We start from the raw sequence: 22,513 nt of genomic DNA on the forward strand, positions 1-22,513 counted from the left end.
CCAGGAAGGAATGTGGGGTGGGCCTGCCCTCCTTAATGCACTATTATGTCATGTCTCAACTTAAGCATGTGATTATCATGAATTAGGTTCCACCAAGCAATGGGTGGAGATCGAGAAGGTCTGGGTGGGTGATCTTCCAAAATACTCTCTGTTTTGGAAGAGCGGGCCTTCACATAGCAATATTTTAAACTTCCCACCGACTATACAGAGCACCCATATTATCTCGAAACGCGGAGACAGCAGCTTGTAGGTAATAAGATATATTCGGCCCGCTCCCCAATACGGTATATGCAGGAATTTGCCACTGGTCAAATCAACAAGGTCTTTCAGTGTTGGGAAGAGAGAGGCCTCACCTGCTTGGGACAGGTGTGGTGGGCGGGGATGGTACCCTTTGTGCAGTTACAACATACTTTTGGCTTACCACCTATAGATTTTTTAGCCTATGCCCAGCTACGGCATTTTCTCTCCACCAGGGGGTTTACTTCCGATTTGCAACAGGGATGCGCTCTCTTCGAGGGTTACTGCATTTTGGCAGGCAAATTGCAGAAAGCTATCTCTAAGGTCTGTCAGTTGTTGGTGGGAGGGAACTCTCAAGCAGCCACTCATTTGACAGCCTGGAAGACAGGCTTGGGATTTACCTGGGACTGGGGTAAATGGGAAGAATGTTTTCGATACTTAGGACAGACCTCAATGTCTGTGGCTATGATGGAGAATCGGTACAAGCTTTTGTATCTTTGGCATTACTCCCCGGCCAGAATAGCACATTGGTTCCCTGGTAGCTCTGCTTTGTGTTGACAACAATGCTCCCAGTTGGGCTCCTTTATCCATATGTGGTGGCATTGCCCGCGTATACGAATCTTTTGGCGGGATTGCCAGCGGTTGTTGGCTGGTGTCCTACGGGTTCAGGTTCCGCTTCTGGCTGAAATCTGGCTGCTGGGGTTCTCGTATGCGGTACTCTCAGATACGCAGCAGGCACTGTTCACGTATGTGGTGACCGCAGCCAGATTGTTGGTGGCTGCCCAATGGAAGTCCAATGGTATACCGAATCGTACGCAATTGCTCACAAAGATACGACATATATATCTGATGGAAAAATTGACAGCAATAAGGAGAGACTCCTTACCAAAGTTTTATAGAATCTGGTCTTTAATGAAGCCAATCATACACAGTTCTGATAAGGTATAGTTATTATATATCATCACCTTAATTATCGAAAGGTGCTCAGTGGGATAGAGTGCTAGACTTGGGGGAAAATGGGAGGGGGGGAGGGTATGGGGAGGGGCACAATAACATCGGGGAAAGCCAGAGCTTTAGGGGAGGTGGGTTTCAGATCCTGATACACCCTTTGCCAGTAATTCTTTATATTAGCGAAATTCTAGAACTTATCTGAAACTTGATGTTATAATAAATGTTTCAATTGTATTTTCGCTCTGTAGTTTTACAGTATTTGATAAAATAAAAATTGTCAATATAAAAAAAAAAAGGAAATGATAAATAGTAATAGTAGAAAGTACTTTTTCATTCAGTGTACTATCAACCTGTGGAATCTTTTGCCAGAGGACATGAGTATATTTATCGAGTTTTATATACCATCGTTCGGTTTCGCCATCACAACGGTTTACAAAGTATTGATGTTTAAGAGCAGTTTTCAGAAGTTGATCCAAGTTTATCTCCCTGTTCGATGTAATCGCATTCTTACATGCTTGTTAATGTTATAATGTAAACCGAAGTGATATGTAACATTGCTACATGAATTTCGGTATATAAAAATGTTAAATAAAATAAATAAAAATAAATAAATTCACGTGCTTGTTAACATTGTTATTGTAGTCGTTATAAGCATAGGTAGTTGTTAAACTGTACAGGTTAAATTTCGTGCTTTGTATTGGTTCTGTATGTTTATATGGGCTGGCAGGGAGGGAAATTATAACAGAGTCATTGGGCGTTTTGGTAGGCTTTGGTGAACATCCAAGTTTTTAGTTCTTTTTTGAAGGTTTTTAAGTTTTGCTGTGTTCTCAGTTAGGTTGGGAGGGTGCTCCAGAGTTCGGGGCTTCCTAGGGAAATGGCTCTCTTCCGAGTTGAGGTGAGTTGTTTGTGGCGAGCAGGTGGAATTTTTAGTAGACCTTTGTTAGCTGAACGGAGATTTCAGTTTGGTGAGTGGAATTTTATGGATGCACTTAGAATAGTTTATTTACTGACAAAGCACTTTATATACCCACATTCAGTAAAACAAATATTTTATTAACTTATAGCGTGGTTTAAAAGAGTTTTGGACCAGTTCCTGGAGGAAAAGTCCATAACACATTATTAGCCAGATGTACTAAAGAAAGCTATTGCAATCCCTGGGAGTGAGTAAGAAGAATTAGATCAACTTTATGGGATCTGCCAGGTACTTGTGATCTGGACCGGCTACTGTTGGAGAGAGGATGTTGGATTTGATGGATCTTGGTGTGATCCAGCATTGCAATTCTTATGTCCTTATAGAGAACCGAAGAGGAACAAAAAATGGCCTGGATAAAGGAGAGAGATCTTACAAGTATTTAGTGGCTGGCAGCTGGGGTGAATCCTGGGTAGACTGGATGGACGTTAAGGGTTTTTTGTGTTACTATGTTAAAAATTCTTAAAAGCAATGGAACAGAAGAAGGCTTAACCTGTTTCAGATGACCTGGATTTGAAAAACAGCCAGACACACCTTAAATATTAAATTGAAGTTCTGTGTACATATTGAGCTACCAGCTGTTACCCTTTTGCATGCATAGAGATAGTCTAGTTTTTCTTAGAGAAACCAGTCACATGTGGCCATGCATACAGTGAGATAAAACCTGGCCTGAACCAGGTGGACAAGCCGTTATAGAGATGGCATCCCTAGACTAAAGGAAATAGGACTCAATAACAAAACAACAAATTGGTTTGAGTCATACTTAAAACAGATTTTTCCAAGTACAAATCAAAAACACACTATCAGACAAAGTTAAACTACAAACAGGAGTCCCACAGGGTTCAGCCCTGTCTGCAACACTCTTAACATTTACCTCCTCCCAGTATGTCACCTACTCGCTGGACTTGGAATAATACACTACATATACGCGGACGACATACACTACTGTTACCCATCGTAAACACAATCAAAGAAACTATGAAACTGGCTTAATATGTATCTTGAAATAATCAAACTCCTCCTAAACCAAATGGAACTGGTAATAAACATTGATAAATCTGAATTCTTACACCTAGAACGAAAAAATATACACCTTACACAACCTACAATCGCAATCAAAAATAATCAAACCGTAGAGTTAGCAATAAAAGTACAGAATCTAGGGGTTATAATTGACCCTGAGCTTAACATGAAACAACACATTTCACAGAAATTAAAAGAAGGTTACGCCAAATTAATGGTCCTTAGAAGACTGAAACCCCTGCTAACACTGAATAATTTTCGCACAGTCCTACAAGCAATGATATTCACAAGCACAGATTACTGTAACTCTCTGCTATTAGGGCTACCTCAAGTTACCATTAGACTACTTCAAATATTGCAAAATTCCGCTGCTAGAATATTGACTGGCAAAAAGAAAAGAGATCACATTACAGGGACGCTTGCTGAACTACACTGGCTACCAGTTGAACAAAGAATACAATACAAAGCACTGTGTATAATTCATAAACTAATCCACGATGAAAAGGCCGACTGGCTCAACACAGCACTGCGCGTACACGTACCACACAGAAACCTGAGATCAGCCAACAAAGCTCTACTAACTGTTCCTTCTGTTACATCAGCACATCTTACTCAGGTAAGGGAGAGAGCACTGCGCGTACATATACCACACAGAAACCTGAGATCTGCTAATAAAGCTCTACTAACTGTTCCTTCTGTTACATCAGCACATCTCACTCAGGTAAGGGAGAGAGCACTGCGCGTACATGTACCACACAGAAACCTGAGATCTGCTAATAAAGCTCTACTAACTGTTCCTTCTGTTACATCAGCACATCTCACTCAGGTAAGGGAGAGAGCACTGCGCGTACATGTACCACACAGAAACCTGAGTACTGCTAATAAAGCTCTACTAACTGTTCCTTCTGTTACATCAGCACTTCTCACTCAGGTAAGGGAGAGAGCACTGCGCGTACATGTACCACACAGAAACCTGAGATCTGCTAATAAAGCTCTACTAACTGTTCCTTCTGTTACATCAGCACATCTCACTCAGGTAAGGGAGAGAGCACTGCGCGTTCATGTACCACACAGAAACCTGAGTACTGCTAATAAAGCTCTACTAACTGTTCCTTCTGTTACATCAGCACATCTCACTCAGGTAAGGGAGAGAGCACTGCGCGTACATGTACCACACAGAAACCTGAGATCTGCTAATAAAGCTCTACTAACTGTTCCTTCTGTTACATCAGCACATCTCACTCAGGTAAGGGAGAGCGCACTGCGCGTACATGTACCACACAGAAACCTGAGATCTGCTAATAAAGCTCTACTAACTGTTCCTTCTGTTACATCAGCACATCTCACTCAGGTAAGGGAGAGAGCACTGCGCGTACATGTACCACACAGAAACCTGAGATCTGCTAATAAAGCTCTACTAACTGTTCCTTCTGTTACATCAGCACATCTCACTCAGGTAAGGGAGAGAGCACTGCGTGTACATGTACCACACAGAAACCTGAGTACTGCTAATAAAGCTCTACTAACCTTTCCTTCTGTTACATCAGCACATCTCACTCAGGTAAGGGAGAGAGCACTGCGCGTACATGTACCACACAGAAACCTGAGTACTGCTAATAAAGCTCTACTAACTGTTCCTTCTGTTACATCAGCACATCTCACTCAGGTAAGGGAGAGAGCACTGCGCGTACATGTACCACACAGAAACCTGAGTACTGCTAATAAAGCTCTACTAACTATTCCTTCTGTTACATCAGCACATCTCACTCAGGTAAGGGAGAGAGCACTGCGCGTACATGTACCACACAGAAACCTGAGATCTGCTAATAAAGCTCTACTAACTGTTCCTTCTGTTACATCAGCACATCTCACTCAGGTAAGGGAGAGAGCACTGTCGCTGGCTGGACCTGTTCTATGGAACTCCATGCCACTCGAAATAAGGCTGCAGAGAAATTTGAAACTATTTAAAACTAATCTGAAAACCTGGCTTTTTAAACAAGCTTTTTATAAAGACAAAGAGAAGGAGGAAAACAGATGAAAGATAAGGATACACCAAGTAATCATTTTTTTTCCTCTAATATCTCCAATTGCATATTAACGCTAGATTTGAACCGCTTGACAGTTTTTCAACCGACATATAAGTCTCTTATTAAAATGTTACCGTTCTTTGTTGGCACATGTATAATTTGTAATCAATACCAATTATAGTTTCTCCTTATTGTGCCTTTCTGTAAACCGTTGTGATGGTGAATTAACTTAACGACGGTATAGAAGAGTTTTTAAATAAATAAATAAATCCCTGTTTCCATACACAAATATCAACAAAATAGTACTCTCAGAAACACCTGTGTCTGAAACCTGTGTGTGCTGTGCTGAGCTCCATTTCCATGCTCTGTGTGTGCGTTTGCTGTGCTGAGCTCCATCTCCACGCTATGTGTGCGTTTGCTGTGCTGAGCTCCATCTCCACGCTATGTGTGCGTGTGCTGTGCTGAGCTCCATCTCCACGCTATGTGTGTGTGCGTGTGCTGTGCTCCATCTCCACGCTATGTGTGTGTGTGTGTGCTGAGCTCCATCTCCACGCTATGTGTGTGTGTGTGTGTGTGTGTGCTGAGCTCCATCTCCACCTTGTGTGTGTGTGTGTGTGTGTGTGCTGAGCTCCATCTCCACGTTGTGTGTGTGTGTGTGTGTGTGTGCTGAGCTCCATCTCCACGTTGTGTGTGTGTGTGTGTGCTGAGCTCCATCTCCACGTTGTGTGTGTGTGTGTGTGCTGAGCTCCATCTCCACGTTGTGTGTGTGTGTGTGTGTGTGTGTGCTGAGCTCCATCTCCACGTTGTGTGTGTGTGTGTGTGTGCTGAGCTCCATCTCCACGTTGTGTGTGTGTGTGTGTGTGTGTGCTGAGCTCCATCTCCACGTTGTGTGTGTGTGTGTGTGTGTGTGCTGAGCTCCATCTCCACGTTGTGTGTGTGTGTGTGTGTGCTGAGCTCCATCTCCACGTTGTGTGTGTGTGTGTGTGTGCTGAGCTCCATCTCCACGTTGTGTGTGTGTGTGTGTGTGTGTGTGCTGAGCTCCATCTCCACGTTGTGTGTGTGTGTGTGTGTGTGTGTGTGTGCTGAGCTCCATCTCCACGTTGTGTGTGTGTGTGCTGAGCTCCATCTCCACGTTGTGTGTGTGTGTGTGTGCTGAGCTCCATCTCCACGTTGTGTGTGTGTGTGTGTGTGTGTGTGCTGAGCTCCATCTCCACGTTGTGTGTGTGTATGTGCTGAGCTCCATCTCCACGTTGTGTGTGTGTGCTGAGCTCCATCTCCACGTTGTGTGTGTGTGTGCTGAGCTCCATCTCCACGTTGTGTGTGTGTGTGTGTGTGTGTGTGCTGAGCTCCATCTCCACGTTGTGTGTGTGTGTGTGTGTGTGCTGAGCTCCATCTCCACGTTGTGTGTGTGTGTGTGCTGAGCTCCATCTCCACGTTGTGTGTGTGTGTGTGTGTGTGTGTGTGTGTGCTGAGCTCCATCTCCACGTTGTGTGTGTGTGTGTGCTAAGCTCCATCTCCACGTTGTGTGTGTGTGTGTGTGTGTGTGTGCTGAGCTCCATCTCCACATTGTGTGTGTGTGTGTGTTGAGCTCCATCTCCACATTGTGTGTGTGTGTGTGCTAAGCTCCATCTCCACGTTGTGTGTGTGTGTGTGTGTGTGTGCTGAGCTCCATCTCCACATTGTGTGTGTGTGTGTGTTGAGCTCCATCTCCACATTGTGTGTGTGTGTGTGCTGAGCTCCATCTCCACGTTGTGTGCGTGTATGTGTGCTGAGCTCCATCTCCACGTTGTGTGCGTGTGTGTGTGCTGAGCTCCATCTCCACGTTGTGTGCGTGTGTGTGTGCTGAGCTCCATCTCCACGTTGTGTGCGTGTGTGTGTGCTGAGCTCCATCTCCACGTTGTGTGCGTGTGTGTGTGCTGAGCTCCATCTCCACGTTGTGTGCGTGTGTGTGTGCTGAGCTCCATCTCCACGTTGTGTGCGTGTGTGTGTGCTGAGCTCCATCTCCACGTTGTGTGCGTGTGTGTGTGCTGAGCTCCATCTCCACGTTGTGTGCGTGTGTGTGTGCTGAGCTCCATCTCCACGTTGTGTGTGTGTGTGTGTGTGCTGAGCTCCATCTCCACGTTGTGTGTGTGTGTTTAGCTCCATCTCCACGTTGTGTGTGTGTGTGTGTGTGTGTGTTTGTGTGCTGAGCTCCATCTCCACGTGTGTGTATGTGCCGCTGAGCTCCATCTCCATGCTACAGGTGTGTCACTGAACTTATCTCCATGCTGTGTGTATATATCACTGAGCTCCATCATGTGCCACTGAGCTCCATCTCCACGCTGGGGTGTATGTTCCGTTTAGCTCTATCTCCACACTATGTGTGTATGTCGCTGAGCGCTTATCTCCATGCTGAGCTGAATCATGTGTTGCTGAGCTCCATATCCACACAATGTGTGACATCTTGTCTATGATGTGTCTCACTGAGCTCTGTCCTATGTTGTCATGGCTTGTCTGTGGTGTGTCTCACTGAGCTCTGTCTTTGCTGTGGATTGCATAGCTACATCCGTCATCTTCCCTATGACGGCAGTAAATTCTTTGTCTTTTTAATAGTGATAGATTCAAGGTTTAGCACCTGTCCTTTGCTTTATTTCACAGGTACCTTCTCTTTCTTCAGATTAAGAGGGATCTTTACCATGGACGCCTGCTCTGCAAAACTTCTGACGCTGCCTTATTAGCTGCTTATATCCTGCAGGGTAATACTGAATTCCTGACAGTGCGGGGGTGAGAGTCAGTCATTACTTGCAAGGGGAAGCTTTGATTGGAAAAGAGGTATTGTGGGGCATCCAAGGGGTCTGCTTCAAATTACATTTGTTGCATAAGAATACAGCACTGCATATATCTAATAGTGCTATAAAAATAAGTAGTAGTAGCAGCAGCGTAGGTTAGAGGTCATGTCATGCAAATCATGGCAGGAACTGATTGGAAATAGTCTGAGAGCTTGCTCCACCATTGAGAAACTGAACACAACACTACAGAGTAAGAGCTAAAATATGGCAAACAGCAACTGCACTCAGTGACCCATTCACAATGCCAGAAATGGAACAGCCTTCAAAAACATGAAGATTAGCTAGGCCACAGGTCTCCGTGGTCTCCACACTGAACAGATTAAAATATTCCATAGAAAAAGACCATTTTAGCCTGTCTAATCTGCTCATCCACGTCAACTATTCAGCTTTATAATCCCCACCAATGTTCCCTTGCATGTGTCCTATGAGTGTGTGTGTGGGGGTGGCCTGCGTCAAGAAGCTGTTTATGTGATAGTGCAACTGCTTACCACTGCCACTAGCCCACCACCTAGGACCCAAATTCTGTCTCTTTCTCCTTCATTCTCAGCTTTCATCTCTTCTTCTCACTCCTTCCAAGCTTTTCTCATCTCTTTCAGCTTTCATCTCATTCCATTTTCCTTTCTCTTAGTTTCCCATCCCTTCCAGCTCCTTCCCCAGTCCTCCATGTCCACACCATCCATCGTTCATATAATGCCTCCATTTCCATGTCTAATCCTTGCCACAAACAACCTTCTGTTTCCCCTGTCCCCAGCATCCACTCTCCTGTTAATGGGAAAGAGACAGCATGAATGGTAAGGAAGACGTCCCTTTTTTTAAAAATCTTCTTCTGGTTTTTTTTGTTGTTTTTCTTTTTAGCCTAATTTTTGTTTTTCCAATAACCAGTACAGAATAGAAACAGTCTTTTTCACACACTTGGTCTTTATACTGGGCCCACTTACCCAATGTAAAAAGACTAGCTCCATCCAATGAACCAGTCTTTAACAGTTCATACCTCCCAGACCTATCTTATTTGCCGTGGGTTCAAAATCCCTAAATGGGACAGGAGCGATCTCCAGATGCTCTTCCCATGCCTGCTGGTATTTAAAAATAATGCCAGTAAGCCATGTTGCTGGGCCATTTTGTTGTACAAAATTAACTCTTTACAACAAAACGCTGCTGGCTACATGGCCATGCTGGGTCAGTCTAAGGGTCCATGGAGCCCAGCATCCTGTATCCCAACAGTGACTAATTCCAAAACGTGTACCTTCAGATGGCATAATGATGGCTTTGGGGGGTCTAAGTGAGTGACCAAGGATGACGCAAGGGTAAACTTTACAGCCACTCCAATTAAAGATTATACCTTTTTAACAACAGATTTTGCATTAAAAAGGACATTCAAAGTAAGTCTTCTGATGTAAAATTCACAACAACATGCATATTGTATTTGTGTAGTGTGGTGCCAACCAAAAAGCCCTGCAAAAAAAGACACTTGCAACCCATGTGATATTAGGCCAATTGTAATGAATGTTAGGTGTGTGGTTGGCCCTCAGAAAGCCAGGAATAAACTGAATTGTAATATAGTAAATCTTCCATACCAAAACAGCACTAACTGCAAGCATTCAAACAGTAACAACCCTACCTATGAAAAGGCAACACTGCCTAAACACCAATCTACCTCCTATTAGGAAAACAGAACAAGTCAAGCTGCTATAGATCCCTACATAGGAGCTGCACGCTAGCAGAATACTGCACCGCAGTCACACATGCAGAACACACAGACCCTCATAATAAAGAGGCAGTAAAGTAAAAACAGAAACATGTAGATAAAAACTGAACTGGAACCCACAAGAAGCCACATCCTGTAACAATAGAACAGAAACATCCATAAGAACAAAGAACATAAGAACATGCCCTACTGGGTCAGACCAAGGGTCCATCAAGCCCAGCATCCTGTTTCCAACAGTGGCCAATCCAGGCCATAAGAACCTGGCAATTACCCAAACACTAAGTCTATTCCATGTTACCATTGCTAATGGCAGTGGCTATTCTCTAAGTCAACTTAATTAATAGCAGGTAAATGGACTTCTCCTCCAAGAACGTATCCAATCCTTTTTTAAACACCGCTATACTAACTGCACTAACCACATCCTCTGGCAACAAATTCCAGAGTTTAATTGTGGGTTGAGTAAAATGAACTTTCTCCGATTAGTTTTAAATGTGCCCCATACTAACTTCATGGAGTGCCCCCTAGTCCTTCTATTATGTGAAAGACTAAATAACTGATTCACATCTACCCGTTCTAGACCTCTCATGATTTTAAACACCTCTATCATATCCCCCCTCAGTCGTCTCTTCTCCAAGCTGAAAAGTCCTAACCTCTTTAGTCTTTCCTCATAGGGGAGCTGTTCCATTCCCCTTATTTTGGTAGCCCTTCTCTGTATCTTCTCCATCTCAATTATATCTTTTTGAGATGCGGCGACCAGAATTGTACACAGTATTCAAAGTGCGGTCTCACCATGGAGCGATATAGAGGCATTATGACATTTTCCGTTTTATTCACCATTCCCTTTCTAATAATTCCCAACATTCTGTTTGCTTTTTTGACTGCCGCAGCACACTGAACCGACGATTTCAATGTGTTGCCCACTAAGACGCCTAGATCTATTTCTTGGGTTGTAGCACCTAATATGGAACCTAACATTGTGTAACTATAGCATGGGTTATTTTTCCCTATATGCATCACCTTGCACTTATCCACATTAAATTTCATCTGCCATTTTGATGCCCAATTTTCCAGTCTTACAAGGTCTTCCTGAAATTTATCACAATCTGCTTGTGATTTAACTACTCTGAACAATTTTGTATCATCTGCAAATTTGATTATCTCACTCATATTTCTTTCCAGATCATTTATAAATATATTGAAAAATAAGGGTCCCAATACAGATCCCTGAGGCACTCCACTGCCCACTCCCTTCCACTGAGAAAATTGTCCATTTAATCCTACTCTGTTTCCTGTCTTTTAGCCAGTTTGCAATCCACGAAAGGACATCGCCACCTATCCCATGACTTTTTACTTTTCCTAGAAGCCTCTCATGAGGAACTTTGTCAAATGCCTTCTGAAAATCCAAGTACACTACATCTACCAGTTCACCTTTATCCACATGTTTATTAACTCCTTCAAAAAAGTGAAGCAGATTTGTGAGGCAAGACTTGCCTTTGGTAAAGCCATGCTGACTTTGTTCCATTAAACCATGTCTTTCTATATGTTCTGTGATTTTCATGTTTAGAACACTTTCCACTATTTTTCCTGGCACTGAAGTCAGGCTAACCGGTCTGTAGTTTCCCAGATCACCCCTTGAGCCCTTTTTAAATATTGGGGTTACATTTGCTATCCTCCAGTCTTCAGGTACAATGGATGATTTTAATGATAGGTTACAAATTTTTACCAATAGGTCTGAAATTTCATTTTTTAGTTCCTTCAGAACTCTGGGGTTGTATACCATCCGGTCCAGGTGATTTACTACTCTTCAGTTTGTCAATCAGGTCTACCACATCTTCTAGGTTCACCATGATTTGATTCAGTCCATCTGAATCATTACCCATGAAAACCTTCTCCAGTATGGGTACCTCCCCAACATCCTCGTCAGTAAACACCGAAGCAAAGAAATCATTTATTCTTTCCGCGATGGCCTTATCTTCTCTAAGTGCCCCTTTAACCCCTTGATCAGCTAACCGTCCAACTGACTCCCTCACAGGCTTTCTGCTTCGGATATATTTAAAAAAGTTTTTACTGTGAGTTTTTGCCTCTACGGCCAACTTCTTTTCAAATTCTCTCTTAGCCTGTCTTATCAATGTCTTACATTTAACTTGCTAATGTTTATGCATTATCCTATTTTCTTCTGTTGGATCCTTCTTCCAATTTTGAATGAAGATCTTTTGGTTAAAATAGCTTGTTTCACCTCCCCTTTTAATCATGCCGGTAATCGTTTTGTCTTCTTTCTACCTTTCTTAATTTGTAGAATACATCTGGACTGTGCTTCTAGAATGGTATTTTTTAACAATGACTACGCCTCTTGCACACTTTTTACTGGTTTGGCCTCTGTTGGAAACAGGATGCTGGGCTTGATGGACCCTTGGTCTGACCCAGCATGGCAATTTCTTATGTTCTTATGTATTGCCAGCCTGGTGTTAGGGGAGAGGGCTACTGCCATCCTAGAGACAGGAGTGAGAGGTGTTGCCAGCCTGGTGTTAGGGGAGAGGGCTACTGCCATCCTAGAGACAGGCGTGAGAGGTGTTCTCAGCCTGGTGTTAGGGGAGAGGGCTACTGCCATCCTGGAGATAGGCGTGAGAGGTGTTGCCAGCCTGGTGTTAGGGGATAGGGGTACCGCCATCCTGGAGACAGGAGTGAGAGGTGTTGCCAGCCTGGTGTTAGGGGAGAGGGGTACCGCCATCCTAGAGACAGGAGTGAGAGGTGTTGCCAGCCTGGTGTTAGGGGAGAGGGCTACTGCCATCCTAGAGACAGTAGTGAGAGGTGTTGCCAGCCTGGTGTTAGGGGAGAGGGCTACTGCCATCCTGGAGACAGGAGTGAGAGGTTTTACCAGCCTGGTGTTAGGGGAGAGGGCTACTGCCATCCTGGAGACAGTAGTGAGAGGTGTTGCCAGCCTGGTGTTAGGGGAGAGGGCTACTGCCATCCTGGAGACAGGAGTGAGAGGTGTTGCCAGCCTGGTGTTAGGGGAGAGGGGTATTGCCAGTTTGGTGTTATGGTTGATGGACATGTATCAAGCATTTAGTGTCAGCTTTTGGGGTTTTGACACCTAACATCATGGTTTGGTTTTGATTACCTCTGTACTTTTAACAATGTGCAATATATTACAATATTTTTTTCAGCTGAAATTGGTGATTATGACGTGGGTAAGCACCCAGAAGGTTACAGCTCCAAGTTCCAGTTTTTCCCAAAGCATTCAGAAAAACTGGAAAGGAAAATAGCAGAAATGCACAAAGCAGAGCTCAGGTAATGTGCTGAGGTCGGGGTGAGGGTGGCACAGTGGTAAAGGCACTAATCTGACCTCACAGAGAATCTTGTGGCATTTATTTTCTAGTGGCCTGACTCCCGCTGCTGCTGAGCTGAGCTTCCTAAGAAAAGCGCAGAGCCTGGAGACGTACGGTGTGGATCCGCATCCATGCAAGGTGAGCAACAAGCTGAAGCATCTCTGCTGTGTGTCTGAAAAACAGATTTATTTATGTATTGGCTCTTGATACCCTGCAATTCCCTTGGACCTGAAAGCAGGTATGATGGAATACTAATACAAGACATATTATATGCCAAACGAACGAGCACATCACCACCACCCTCAACAACCTCCGTATATACTCATTAATAAGTCAATCTCATGGATTTATCTGTCACCCATGGTTAAGTCGAGGGTAAAACCTAGGGGGCTTATGAAATCACATCAAGAAACAAACCGATAAATAAAAATTATATTTTTAAGTTATTTTTTAAAAGCGGAATAAAGTGTCTCAAGAAAATGTCCCTGCTCTGTCAGTCCTTCCCTCCCTCCCCCATGTCAGAATTTCGTAAAAACAAACAAACCCCAACCCCCCCCCCAAGACTCACCCAAAGCCTGCTGGCCCCTGTTACATGGTAGGGGCAAAGGGGCCGCCAGCCAACAGCCCAGGAGCGGGAGATCGCTCCTGCCCCCCCCCCCCCCCCGGACTACCAGGGGCTTAGGGTGAGTTTCGGGGGCTGTGCACAATGCTGTATACTAAGTGTGTACAAGTCGAGCCAGCTTTTTTGTGCTTATTGTCTGGAGTACATTTCTCGACCTATACATGAGTATTGTGGCCATGATGGCGCCCCTGGTGGCAGGTCCTCAGCCGTGGTGACCGGGCTCGGGACTAATTATCAGGGACCGCTTCCACAAAGTCCTTTATAGCTGATCCCTTCCTGAAGTTTCTCCCACGAGACAGGAGTGGAGGAGAACCACAAGGCAAGGAGGCTATGGGTCAGCACCACTGGTAAGGGAAGGCCCCTGAGACCAAACTTCCCCCATTCTCCCTAGAGTAAGGGTCCCCTCCCGGGCAGCCCTTTAACATAACATATTACATCCAGGCAGAAGCTTCTTATGCACTGAAATGTATTCATTAAACCAAACTCCACAGAAAGGCAAAACACTCAACTTAACCAGCATTACCAACCCAGCTTCTCCCCCTGCACAACCTGTGGGCAAAGTAGGTTTTTCCCCCAGTACATTCTCCTTCTCCCAAGCATAACCTAGCACTGAAACCTCCCCCACTGCAGGACGTCTCCTCAGGCCAGCGGCCAGGCCCTAATTACCCCTTTTCCTCCAGCTGCCTTAATTAAGTAAAACAACTCTTTTCCCTGCTACAGTCCTAAAACCATTTTATATTCATCCTTTTTAACTCATACTTGGTTCCAAACCCCACAATAAGCATTCCCCACATTTACATAAGCCTTCCTGCCTCAGCTTCTTCAACGCCACCGGAGCTAATCCCTCTAATTAACCCTCAAGGCGCTGCTGAGGACACTTATGCATACCACTTGTTACACAGACATTAAAAGTGAAGGAACCCTGTTAGAGCTGACTTAGCTTTTACTGGAAAAGGTCTGCCTGGGCACCATGCCTCAGGCTTTGGATCTTACTTGCCTTCCCTCCAGCTCTCCTCTCTCCTTCTCTTTGGAGGGCTACTCTCTTTATGTCAGATAGAGTGCCCCTCCCTAGGAAGAAACCGCCCTTGTGTTTCCCTGCCCCCAACCCTTCCTGAGGCTGACTACCAGGGCACCTGGGAAATGTAGTTTCCTTCCTGCAAAGTAACCCTGGAAACACCCAGAGCTCTACAGCACAGAGACTCCGCTCTGGCTCAACTCATCACAGTATATACGGTAAACTCGTACCAAATAAAATAAAACGGCAATTAGAGAATCAAGTCTTAAGAGTAATCATTTGAGATTCCTCTGGGGAAAAGCATCCCAAGTGCAGAGGAAAGCAACACTGCTTGCAATGTGAATGCAGAATCTCTTTCCTTTCCACCTTCATTTATCCTTGGGCTGCTCTCTGTTGGCTCGTTTTCCAAGGCTGAGATTGTTTGTGGGTTTGCCTCAGTTTGCTTTCTGTTTCCCACGAGTTTGTCCTTTTTTCTACTGAGACACACCTGGCAGATATTGCTTACATGCATGATACATTCAACATTTGTCCATCATGGGGCTAAATGTACATATACTCTGCATCCACAGGAACCTACCCCCTTCCTCAAACCATGAATGCAGAGCAGAACTGGGATATTTCAAATAAAACTCACCATATAAAAAAGATATTCTGATTCTGGCGCTACCTCAGTATCAGAAAGCCAAACTCCCTTATTACCAGGCACATTCTAAGATACAAAACCTTAAAAAATACTCAGCACATGTATAGCATACCATCGCAACACTAACTCCAAGAACTCAAACAGCAATAGCCCTCCCTATGAAAAGGCAGCAGTGCACAACCAGTGCATTATCTTATTGAGAATATAAGAGAGCAACAAATACGACGGATACATCTCTCTACCTACTAGTAAAATACCTCACCTCAGTCACATATACAGATCTGACTTTCACCAAATACAGAATAAAAGACCACAAATTACAAATGTAGAGACAAAAACTGGAATGGAAGCCTGAAAAGGCCACTCTGCATGCAGTACAAAAGTGGAGAGCTAGAAACAGAAATATTATCATCTGCTCACACTCACACCCCTGGCCCAGCATTCCTGACCCCCTCATCCCCTTCCCTGCGCTCCCTCTCTCCCCTGCTTGACTCTCCCGACCCCCTGTTTCTCACCCCTTGCTGCTCAGCAGCCCCCAGACTCCCTCTCTGTTCCACTTCATCTTCCCAGCATCCCCAACCTCCTTTCTTCACCATCCACAGGGTGCAGAGATCATTAGCAGCATCACAGCCAGATTCAGCAGGGGAAGATAAAGTCTGCCTCCCATCAGGCCCAGAAGAGCAGGAGCTGGCAGTGTCTCGCTCTGATCTGGGTGAAGGAGGAAACAGTCTCCCACCGGGCCAGAAAGAAGAGAAGGAAGTGAGAGCAGCCTCCCATCAGGCCCAGAACAGCAGGAGCTGGCAGTGTCTCGCTCTGATCTGGGTGAAGGAGGAAACAGTCTCCCACCGGGCCAGAAAGAAGAGAAGGAAGTGAGAGTAGCCTCCCATCAGGCCCAGAACAGCAGGAGCTGGCAGTGTCTCGCTCTGATCTGGGTGAAGGAGGAAACAGACTCCCAACGGGCCAGAAAGAAGAGAAGGAAGTGAGAGCAGCCTCCCATCAGGCCCAGAAGAGCAGGAGCTGGCAGTGTCTCGCTCTGATCTGGGTGAAGGAGGAAACAGTCTCCCACCGGGCCAGAAAGAAGAGAAGGAAGTGAGAGTAGCCTCCCATCAGGCCCAGAACAGCAGGAGCTGGCAGTGTCTCGCTCTGATCTGGGTGAAGGAGGAAACAGTCTCCCACCGGGCCAGAAAGAAGAGAAGGAAGTGAGAGTAGCCTCCCATCAGGCCCAGAACAGCAGGAGCTGGCAGTGTCTCGCTCTGATCTGGGTGAAGGAGGAAACAGTCTCCCACCGGGCCAGAAAGAAGAGAAGGAAGTGAGAGTAGCCTCCCATCAGGCCCAGAACAGCAGGAGCTGGCAGTGTCTCGCTCTGATCTGGGTGAAGGAGGAAACAGTCTCCCACCGGGCCAGAAAGAAGAGAAGGAAGTGAGAGTAGCCTCCCATCAGGCCCAATGTAAGAGAAGTCAACCAACTCCCACCCAGGCAGATAAGGAGGCAGCCATCTGCTAGCCCTGCCACGCACCTCACAGGACCTTGCAACTCATCTGTTGAGAACCACTGCTCTACGGCACAAGTTCATTACTACTAGTTAAACCCAGCCTGCCAGACAGATCCATTCAACCTCCTAATCTGCACAGTTTGTTAGACCAACCTGGCTACTGGGTTTCTTTAATGCTTACTCTTGATGTGAAGCCTGCTAGTACTTGCTTTTAACTTGTCCTTTAGATCAGACAACAAAGAGTGTTGTTTCTGTAACTTCATTTATTTATTTAACAGTTTTTCTATACCGACATTAAAATGCACATCATATCGGTTTACATAATAACAATGAAGTAATGGGAATGGAAAATTACAATGAACAGGGGATGGGGAAATGGGACAACCAATAAATAGAAAGTGTAAGACAGACAGAGGCAAGATTAACAGTGTAGTAGAAATAAGAGATATTTGCTGGACTGGTAAGTGCCATAACCAGCCCCTGAGGTTAGTGCATCCGAATTCTTTTAACTGAGCTCAGTGTCACCAGTTAGTTGGAATCTTGAGTGAGTGAGTTTGTAGAAATTAGTATTTGTTTACCACTGTTAGGAACTGTGTGTGTTTGATAGATTTTTGGTCTGACACAGTATGGCAAATCTTATGTTCTTATGTTCCTCTCTTTTGCAGGATGTGTCTGGGAATGCAGCATTTCTAGCCTTTACGCCCTATGGTTTTATCGTTCTACAAGGAAACAAGAGGATACACTTCATCAAGTGGTGGGTAATTCTCCTTTCTATAATGCCTCCTCTGCTAGATCTCTGCCACCTACCTGGATCTTACCCATCTGAGAATCCAGTGCCACATCCTGCCAGGAATTCAAACCACTATTGTCATGCTGTCTGATACCCTAACCTTTCTCTGTCCTGAGATATCTCACCCACTGTTATTTGTTCTGAGAGCATTCTAATCAGCTCTTGGAGCACACCCCTTCTTGATACCTCACATATTATCTGTCCTCACTGATACCTTACCCATTATCTGTCCTGAGAATGCACCCCCCTCCCTGATATCTTACCCATTCCTGTTCATACCCCAGATCAAACCAGACACATGGATTTTGCTTCTCTGTCTCCATCTGCTGGTAGAGAAGTAAAGCTTTACTGACACTGCTACAATATTTCTCTGGCTTCAGCAGATAGTAGAGGTATAAAACCTGCAGTCTGGAGTAGGAAAAAAAATAAGAGATTTTGCACCAGGACTTTACTCCCAAGTGGTTGTGTGGTACCTGGTAGGACCATCTTCCCCAGTTCAGTCAGGTAAGCCTTGAGAGTCTCATCTCTGGATCTGGGTGGGGGAACTCAGAAACCTGGTGGTGGTGTTCCAGTTTCCTCTTTGCCCCAGAGAGCCCTTCCTCCCCAGCAGTGGCTCAGTGCAGCAAGTTAGCTCAGGAAAGTACTGAACATTTGTTTTTTTTTCTTTATTAAAGTTGTGTTAAAAAAAAAAAAAAGAGAGTAGCTGACTGAGGTGGCAGGAGCTGGCACTAGGAAAGCAGGGTGGGCAGGGGGACGACTTCTTTTTCATTGAAATCGAGGTTCAGCGGTTCCACAGCCTCTTGAGTCCAGAGTGTGCCTGTTGGCAAAAATAAGTTAGTAGCGTATGCGGCTGAATCTTCTGGCACAGTGTTGACGGTGAAATGCAGCAAAAAGTGCTGCTCATGCAGAGATTCACAGCCACTGTTAAGCTCAGCGGGTATCTGCATATGATGTGTCTTTGGAGGTGTGGGCAGCTCTGAGACGGTTGGCTCTTCAGTGTCTGGACGGAGAGTATTCCAGTTGGGGCAACCTGCGCAGGCCTCGTGGAATATAAGGGAAAGGTAGCCATTTTATTGGCAGGTGCGGATGACATGAAGGGCCTGGGGGAGCAAGGGGATTCTCCACTTCGAATATCCCCAGTTATTCATAGCCCCATGATGCTCAGAAGGACTCAGATGGTCCTGAAGACCCCTTGAGGGAGCAGAAATGTTTTGTACTGAACTTGTTCTCCTTCTGCATAAGGCCTTCCTGACTAGGAAGGCTGCAGGGAGGAAATACCCCACCCTCAGTATGGCTGAGAGGCAAAGGTTAGGAAATTGGACCCGCAGAGGGGGTCCGGGGGTATCCTTCGTGAGTTGGGGCTGAGAAGCTAGTGTAGCAATTCCATGTAGGATACCAAGGATTCAGACGGAACTGAAGTTCTGGGAGAGGATTCTCTGGACGGTGAGTCTACGAGAGATCCTTCAGATGTGACAGAGAGATGAGCCTACTGTAGTCCATCTGTTCAGGAAGGATGAATTGTGGCTCCTAATCCCTCATGTATTAAAGGAACTAAGGCAGTGATGGTGAACTACAGTCCTCGAGTGCCACAAACAGGCGAGGTTTTCAGGATATCCACGATGAATGTGCATGAGATAGATATGCATGCACTGCCTACATTGTATACAAATGTTTCTCATGAATGTTCATTGTAGATATCCTGAAAACCTGGCCTGTTTGTGGCACTCGAGGACTGGAGTTCACCATCATTAAACTAAGGATTAAAGTTCCTCAAGAGGAAACTGATCACAAAGGGGTGGAGCCTGTCATGGATGTCTTGCGGAGGCTAGCGAAGGCTTTCCCTTTTCATAAGTTAAGAACATAAGAAGAACTTAAGAACATGCCATACTGGGTCAGACCAAGGGTCCATCAAGCCCAGCATCCTGTTTCCAACAGTGGCCAATCCAGGCCATAAGAACCTGGCAGGTACACAAACTAAGCCTATTCCATGCTACCGTTGCCAGTAATAGCAGTGGCTATTTTCTAAGTCAACTTAATTAATAGCAGGTAATGGACTTCTCCAAGAACTTGTCCAATCCTTTTTTAAACTCAGCTACACTAACTGCACTAACCACATCCTCTGGCAACAAATTCCAGAGTTTAATTGTGTGTTGAGTGAAAAAGAACTTTCTCCGATTAGTTTTAAATGTGCCCCATGCTAACTTCATGGAGTGCCCCCTAGTCTATTATCCGAAAGAGTAAATAACAGATTCACATCTACCCGTTCTAGACCTCTCATGATTTTAAACACCTCTATTATATCCCCCCTCAGCCTTCTCTTCTCCAAGCTGAAAAGTCCTAACCTCTTTAGTCTTTCCTCATAGGGGAGCTGTTCCATTCCCTTTATCATTTTGTTCGCCCTTCTCTGTACCTTCTCCATCGCAACTATATCTTTTTTGAGATGCAGCGACCAGAATTGTACACAGTATTCAAGGTGCGGTCTCACCATGGAGCGATACAGAGGCATTATGACATTTTCCGTTTTATTCACCATTCCCTTTCTAAAAATTTCCAACATTCAGTTTGCTTTTTTGACTGCCGCAACACACTGAACCGACGATTTCAATGTGTTATCCACTTTGACGCCTAGATCTCTTTCTTGGGTGATAGCTCCTAATATGGAACCTAACATTGAGTAACTATAACATGGGTTATTTTTCCCTATATGAATCAGAAGTTGGTGGCTAGGGAGTGGGACACTCCAGATACTAGCCTCAAGGTAAGGAGAGCAATGGCGAAGCTGTACTCCTTGCCAGAGAAGGCCTTGGAGATTTTGGCAACTCTGAAGGTGGATGCTTCAGTTTTGGCAGTACCCAAGAAGATCACTATTCTGGTGGCAGGTTCGATAGCTCTGAATGACACACAGGACTGGAAGTTGGAGAAACAGCTCAACAGGATATTTGAAGCTTGGCTTTAGACATCCGGGCATCAGTTTGCACTGGGTACAGCATTCGCAAGCGAACAACAAGGTTTCCTCAGCCTCTGTTAAGCAAGTGGAACACTTGGAGGCAGCAAAGACCTATGTGGTGGATGCCTTATATGACTTGATTTCATATGTCTGCCAGGATTATGGTGTCGGCAGTGATGACCAGAAGACTCCTGTGGTTGAGGAATTGGTTGGCAGATGTGTGGTACAAATCTCAGCTGGGCTCTCTCCCCTTTAAGGGTAAGCTCTTATTTGGGGATAACCTGGAGCAGTTGGTGAAGCACCTGGGAGAGTCAAAAGGGCATAGGTTGCCCGAAGATAAACCAAAAGGAAACGAAGAGTGCTCCCTTTTATCTACGGTTTATAGACAACAGGAGATATCAGTCGAATGGAAGGCCAGCCTCCTTGCAGAGAAAGAACTCAGGGGGAGTGCAGTCTTTTTGAGGCACGCGTAAGTCAGTCCAAGAATGCTGTGGCCAAGATCCAGAGTGAGTAAAGCTTCACGATGAAAGGCTCATCCTCTGTTCCTTGGAAGTTGTTGGGGTGTGGGGGCAGTTGCTCTGTTTTATGAATAGTGGATCAAAGTCACAACAGACCAGTAGGTCCTAGAAGTGTTGATAGATGGCTATGCATTAGAATTTCCTCATCCCATTCGAGAAGCTTACATGATTTCTCCTTGCGCATTCCACCACATTAGAGCACTTGAGACATCTGGACATGATTGTGCCCATTCCCATAGCGGAACAGGGGAAAGGAAGGTTTCCATTTATTTCATGCTGCCAAAAAAAAAAAAAAAAGGGAACTTTCAGACAGATTCTGGATTTGAAAAAGGTGAATGCATCTGAATGCCGAGGTTCTGGACAGAGATGCTTCGATTTGTGATTGCGGCAGTCCACAAAAGATAATTCCTGGTGGTGTTAGATTTGACCAAGGCTTGTCTGCACATCCCAGTTCATACAGAACATCAGAAGTTCCTAAGATTTATGGTCCTGGGGAATCATTTTCAGTTTCACGAGCTTCCATTCAGGTTAGTGATGGTGCAGTGAACCTTTACCAAGATGATGGTAGTGGTAGTAGCAGCTCTGCGGAAGGAAGGAGTCTTAGTGCATCTTTATCTAGACAACTGGTCATTAAGGCGAAGTTGGAGGCTCTGTGTCATGAGTTGGTACAGAGGGTTATGGACAGGTTGCGCTCATTGGGCTGAGTGGTGAACCTGAAGAGCAACTTTTTCTATGGGTACGAAGCATTTGTGCCTGCCAATGATAATGGTGGGTCCCCTTATGGAACATTAATTTGGTACTGAGGGTGCTCCGTGGGGCTCAGTTTGAGCCATTGAAAAGGACGACTTTAAAGGATCTCACCCTGAAAGAAGTCTTTTTTTTTTTGTGGCTATTTGTTCAGCCAAACGGATTTCAGAGCTTTAAGCCTTATCTTGTAGGACTCCTTTTCTTCAGATTTTTTCCATCTTTCTTGCCAAAGGTAGTTTCTGCCTTTCCAAATTTGGATTTGGCGCTGCCGCATGTGAGGGAGCTTCATCTCCTGGATATTTGTCTGGCCTTGTTGTGTTATCTCAAGGTTACCAATGGATTTTGAAAATCTGACCACCTCTTTGTTCTATGGAGTGGAACGAAAAATGGGTGTAAGGCTTCCAAAGCTACTATCGTGTGGTGTCTGAAAGAGGCAATTGGGTCGGCTTATATTTGCAAAGGTCCAGAGGAGTTGCTTGCCCATTCTACTAGGGTGCAGACGTCCGTTTGGGCAGAATGTCCGTTTCTCTGCAGATCTGTTGGGCAGCCACTTGGTCTTCGCTGCACAGTTTCACAAGACATTACCGTTCAGATGTTTGGGCACTGGATTCGGCTGGGTTTGGAGAGAGTACTGCAAGCGAGTCTCTCTCAGTACCTCCCAGTTTAGGGGGC

General features: G+C 45.1%; 1 protein-coding gene across 5 annotated transcripts in view; it reads left to right on the top strand.

The window, feature by feature from the left end:
* Positions 1-22,513, top strand: part of FRMD5 (FERM domain containing 5) — a 141,768-nt gene that overhangs the window by 56,542 nt on the left and 62,713 nt on the right. For 2 of the 5 annotated variants that reach the window (XM_029575859.1, XM_029575860.1), the window contains 4 exons: positions 7,846-7,943; positions 12,906-13,029; positions 13,118-13,205; positions 17,505-17,593. In XM_029575859.1, coding sequence (XP_029431719.1) covers positions 7,846-7,943; positions 12,906-13,029; positions 13,118-13,205; positions 17,505-17,593 — 399 coding nt within the window. Of the gene's footprint in view, positions 1-7,790; positions 7,972-8,787; positions 8,828-12,905; positions 13,030-13,117; positions 13,206-17,504; positions 17,594-22,513 lie in introns of those variants that run through there. The other 3 variants (XM_029575861.1, XM_029575862.1, XM_029575863.1) reach the window with 3 other exon arrangements.

Source organism: Rhinatrema bivittatum, chromosome 13, assembly GCF_901001135.1.
Source record: "Rhinatrema bivittatum chromosome 13, aRhiBiv1.1, whole genome shotgun sequence".
Classification (NCBI taxonomy): Eukaryota; Metazoa; Chordata; class Amphibia; order Gymnophiona; family Rhinatrematidae; genus Rhinatrema; species Rhinatrema bivittatum.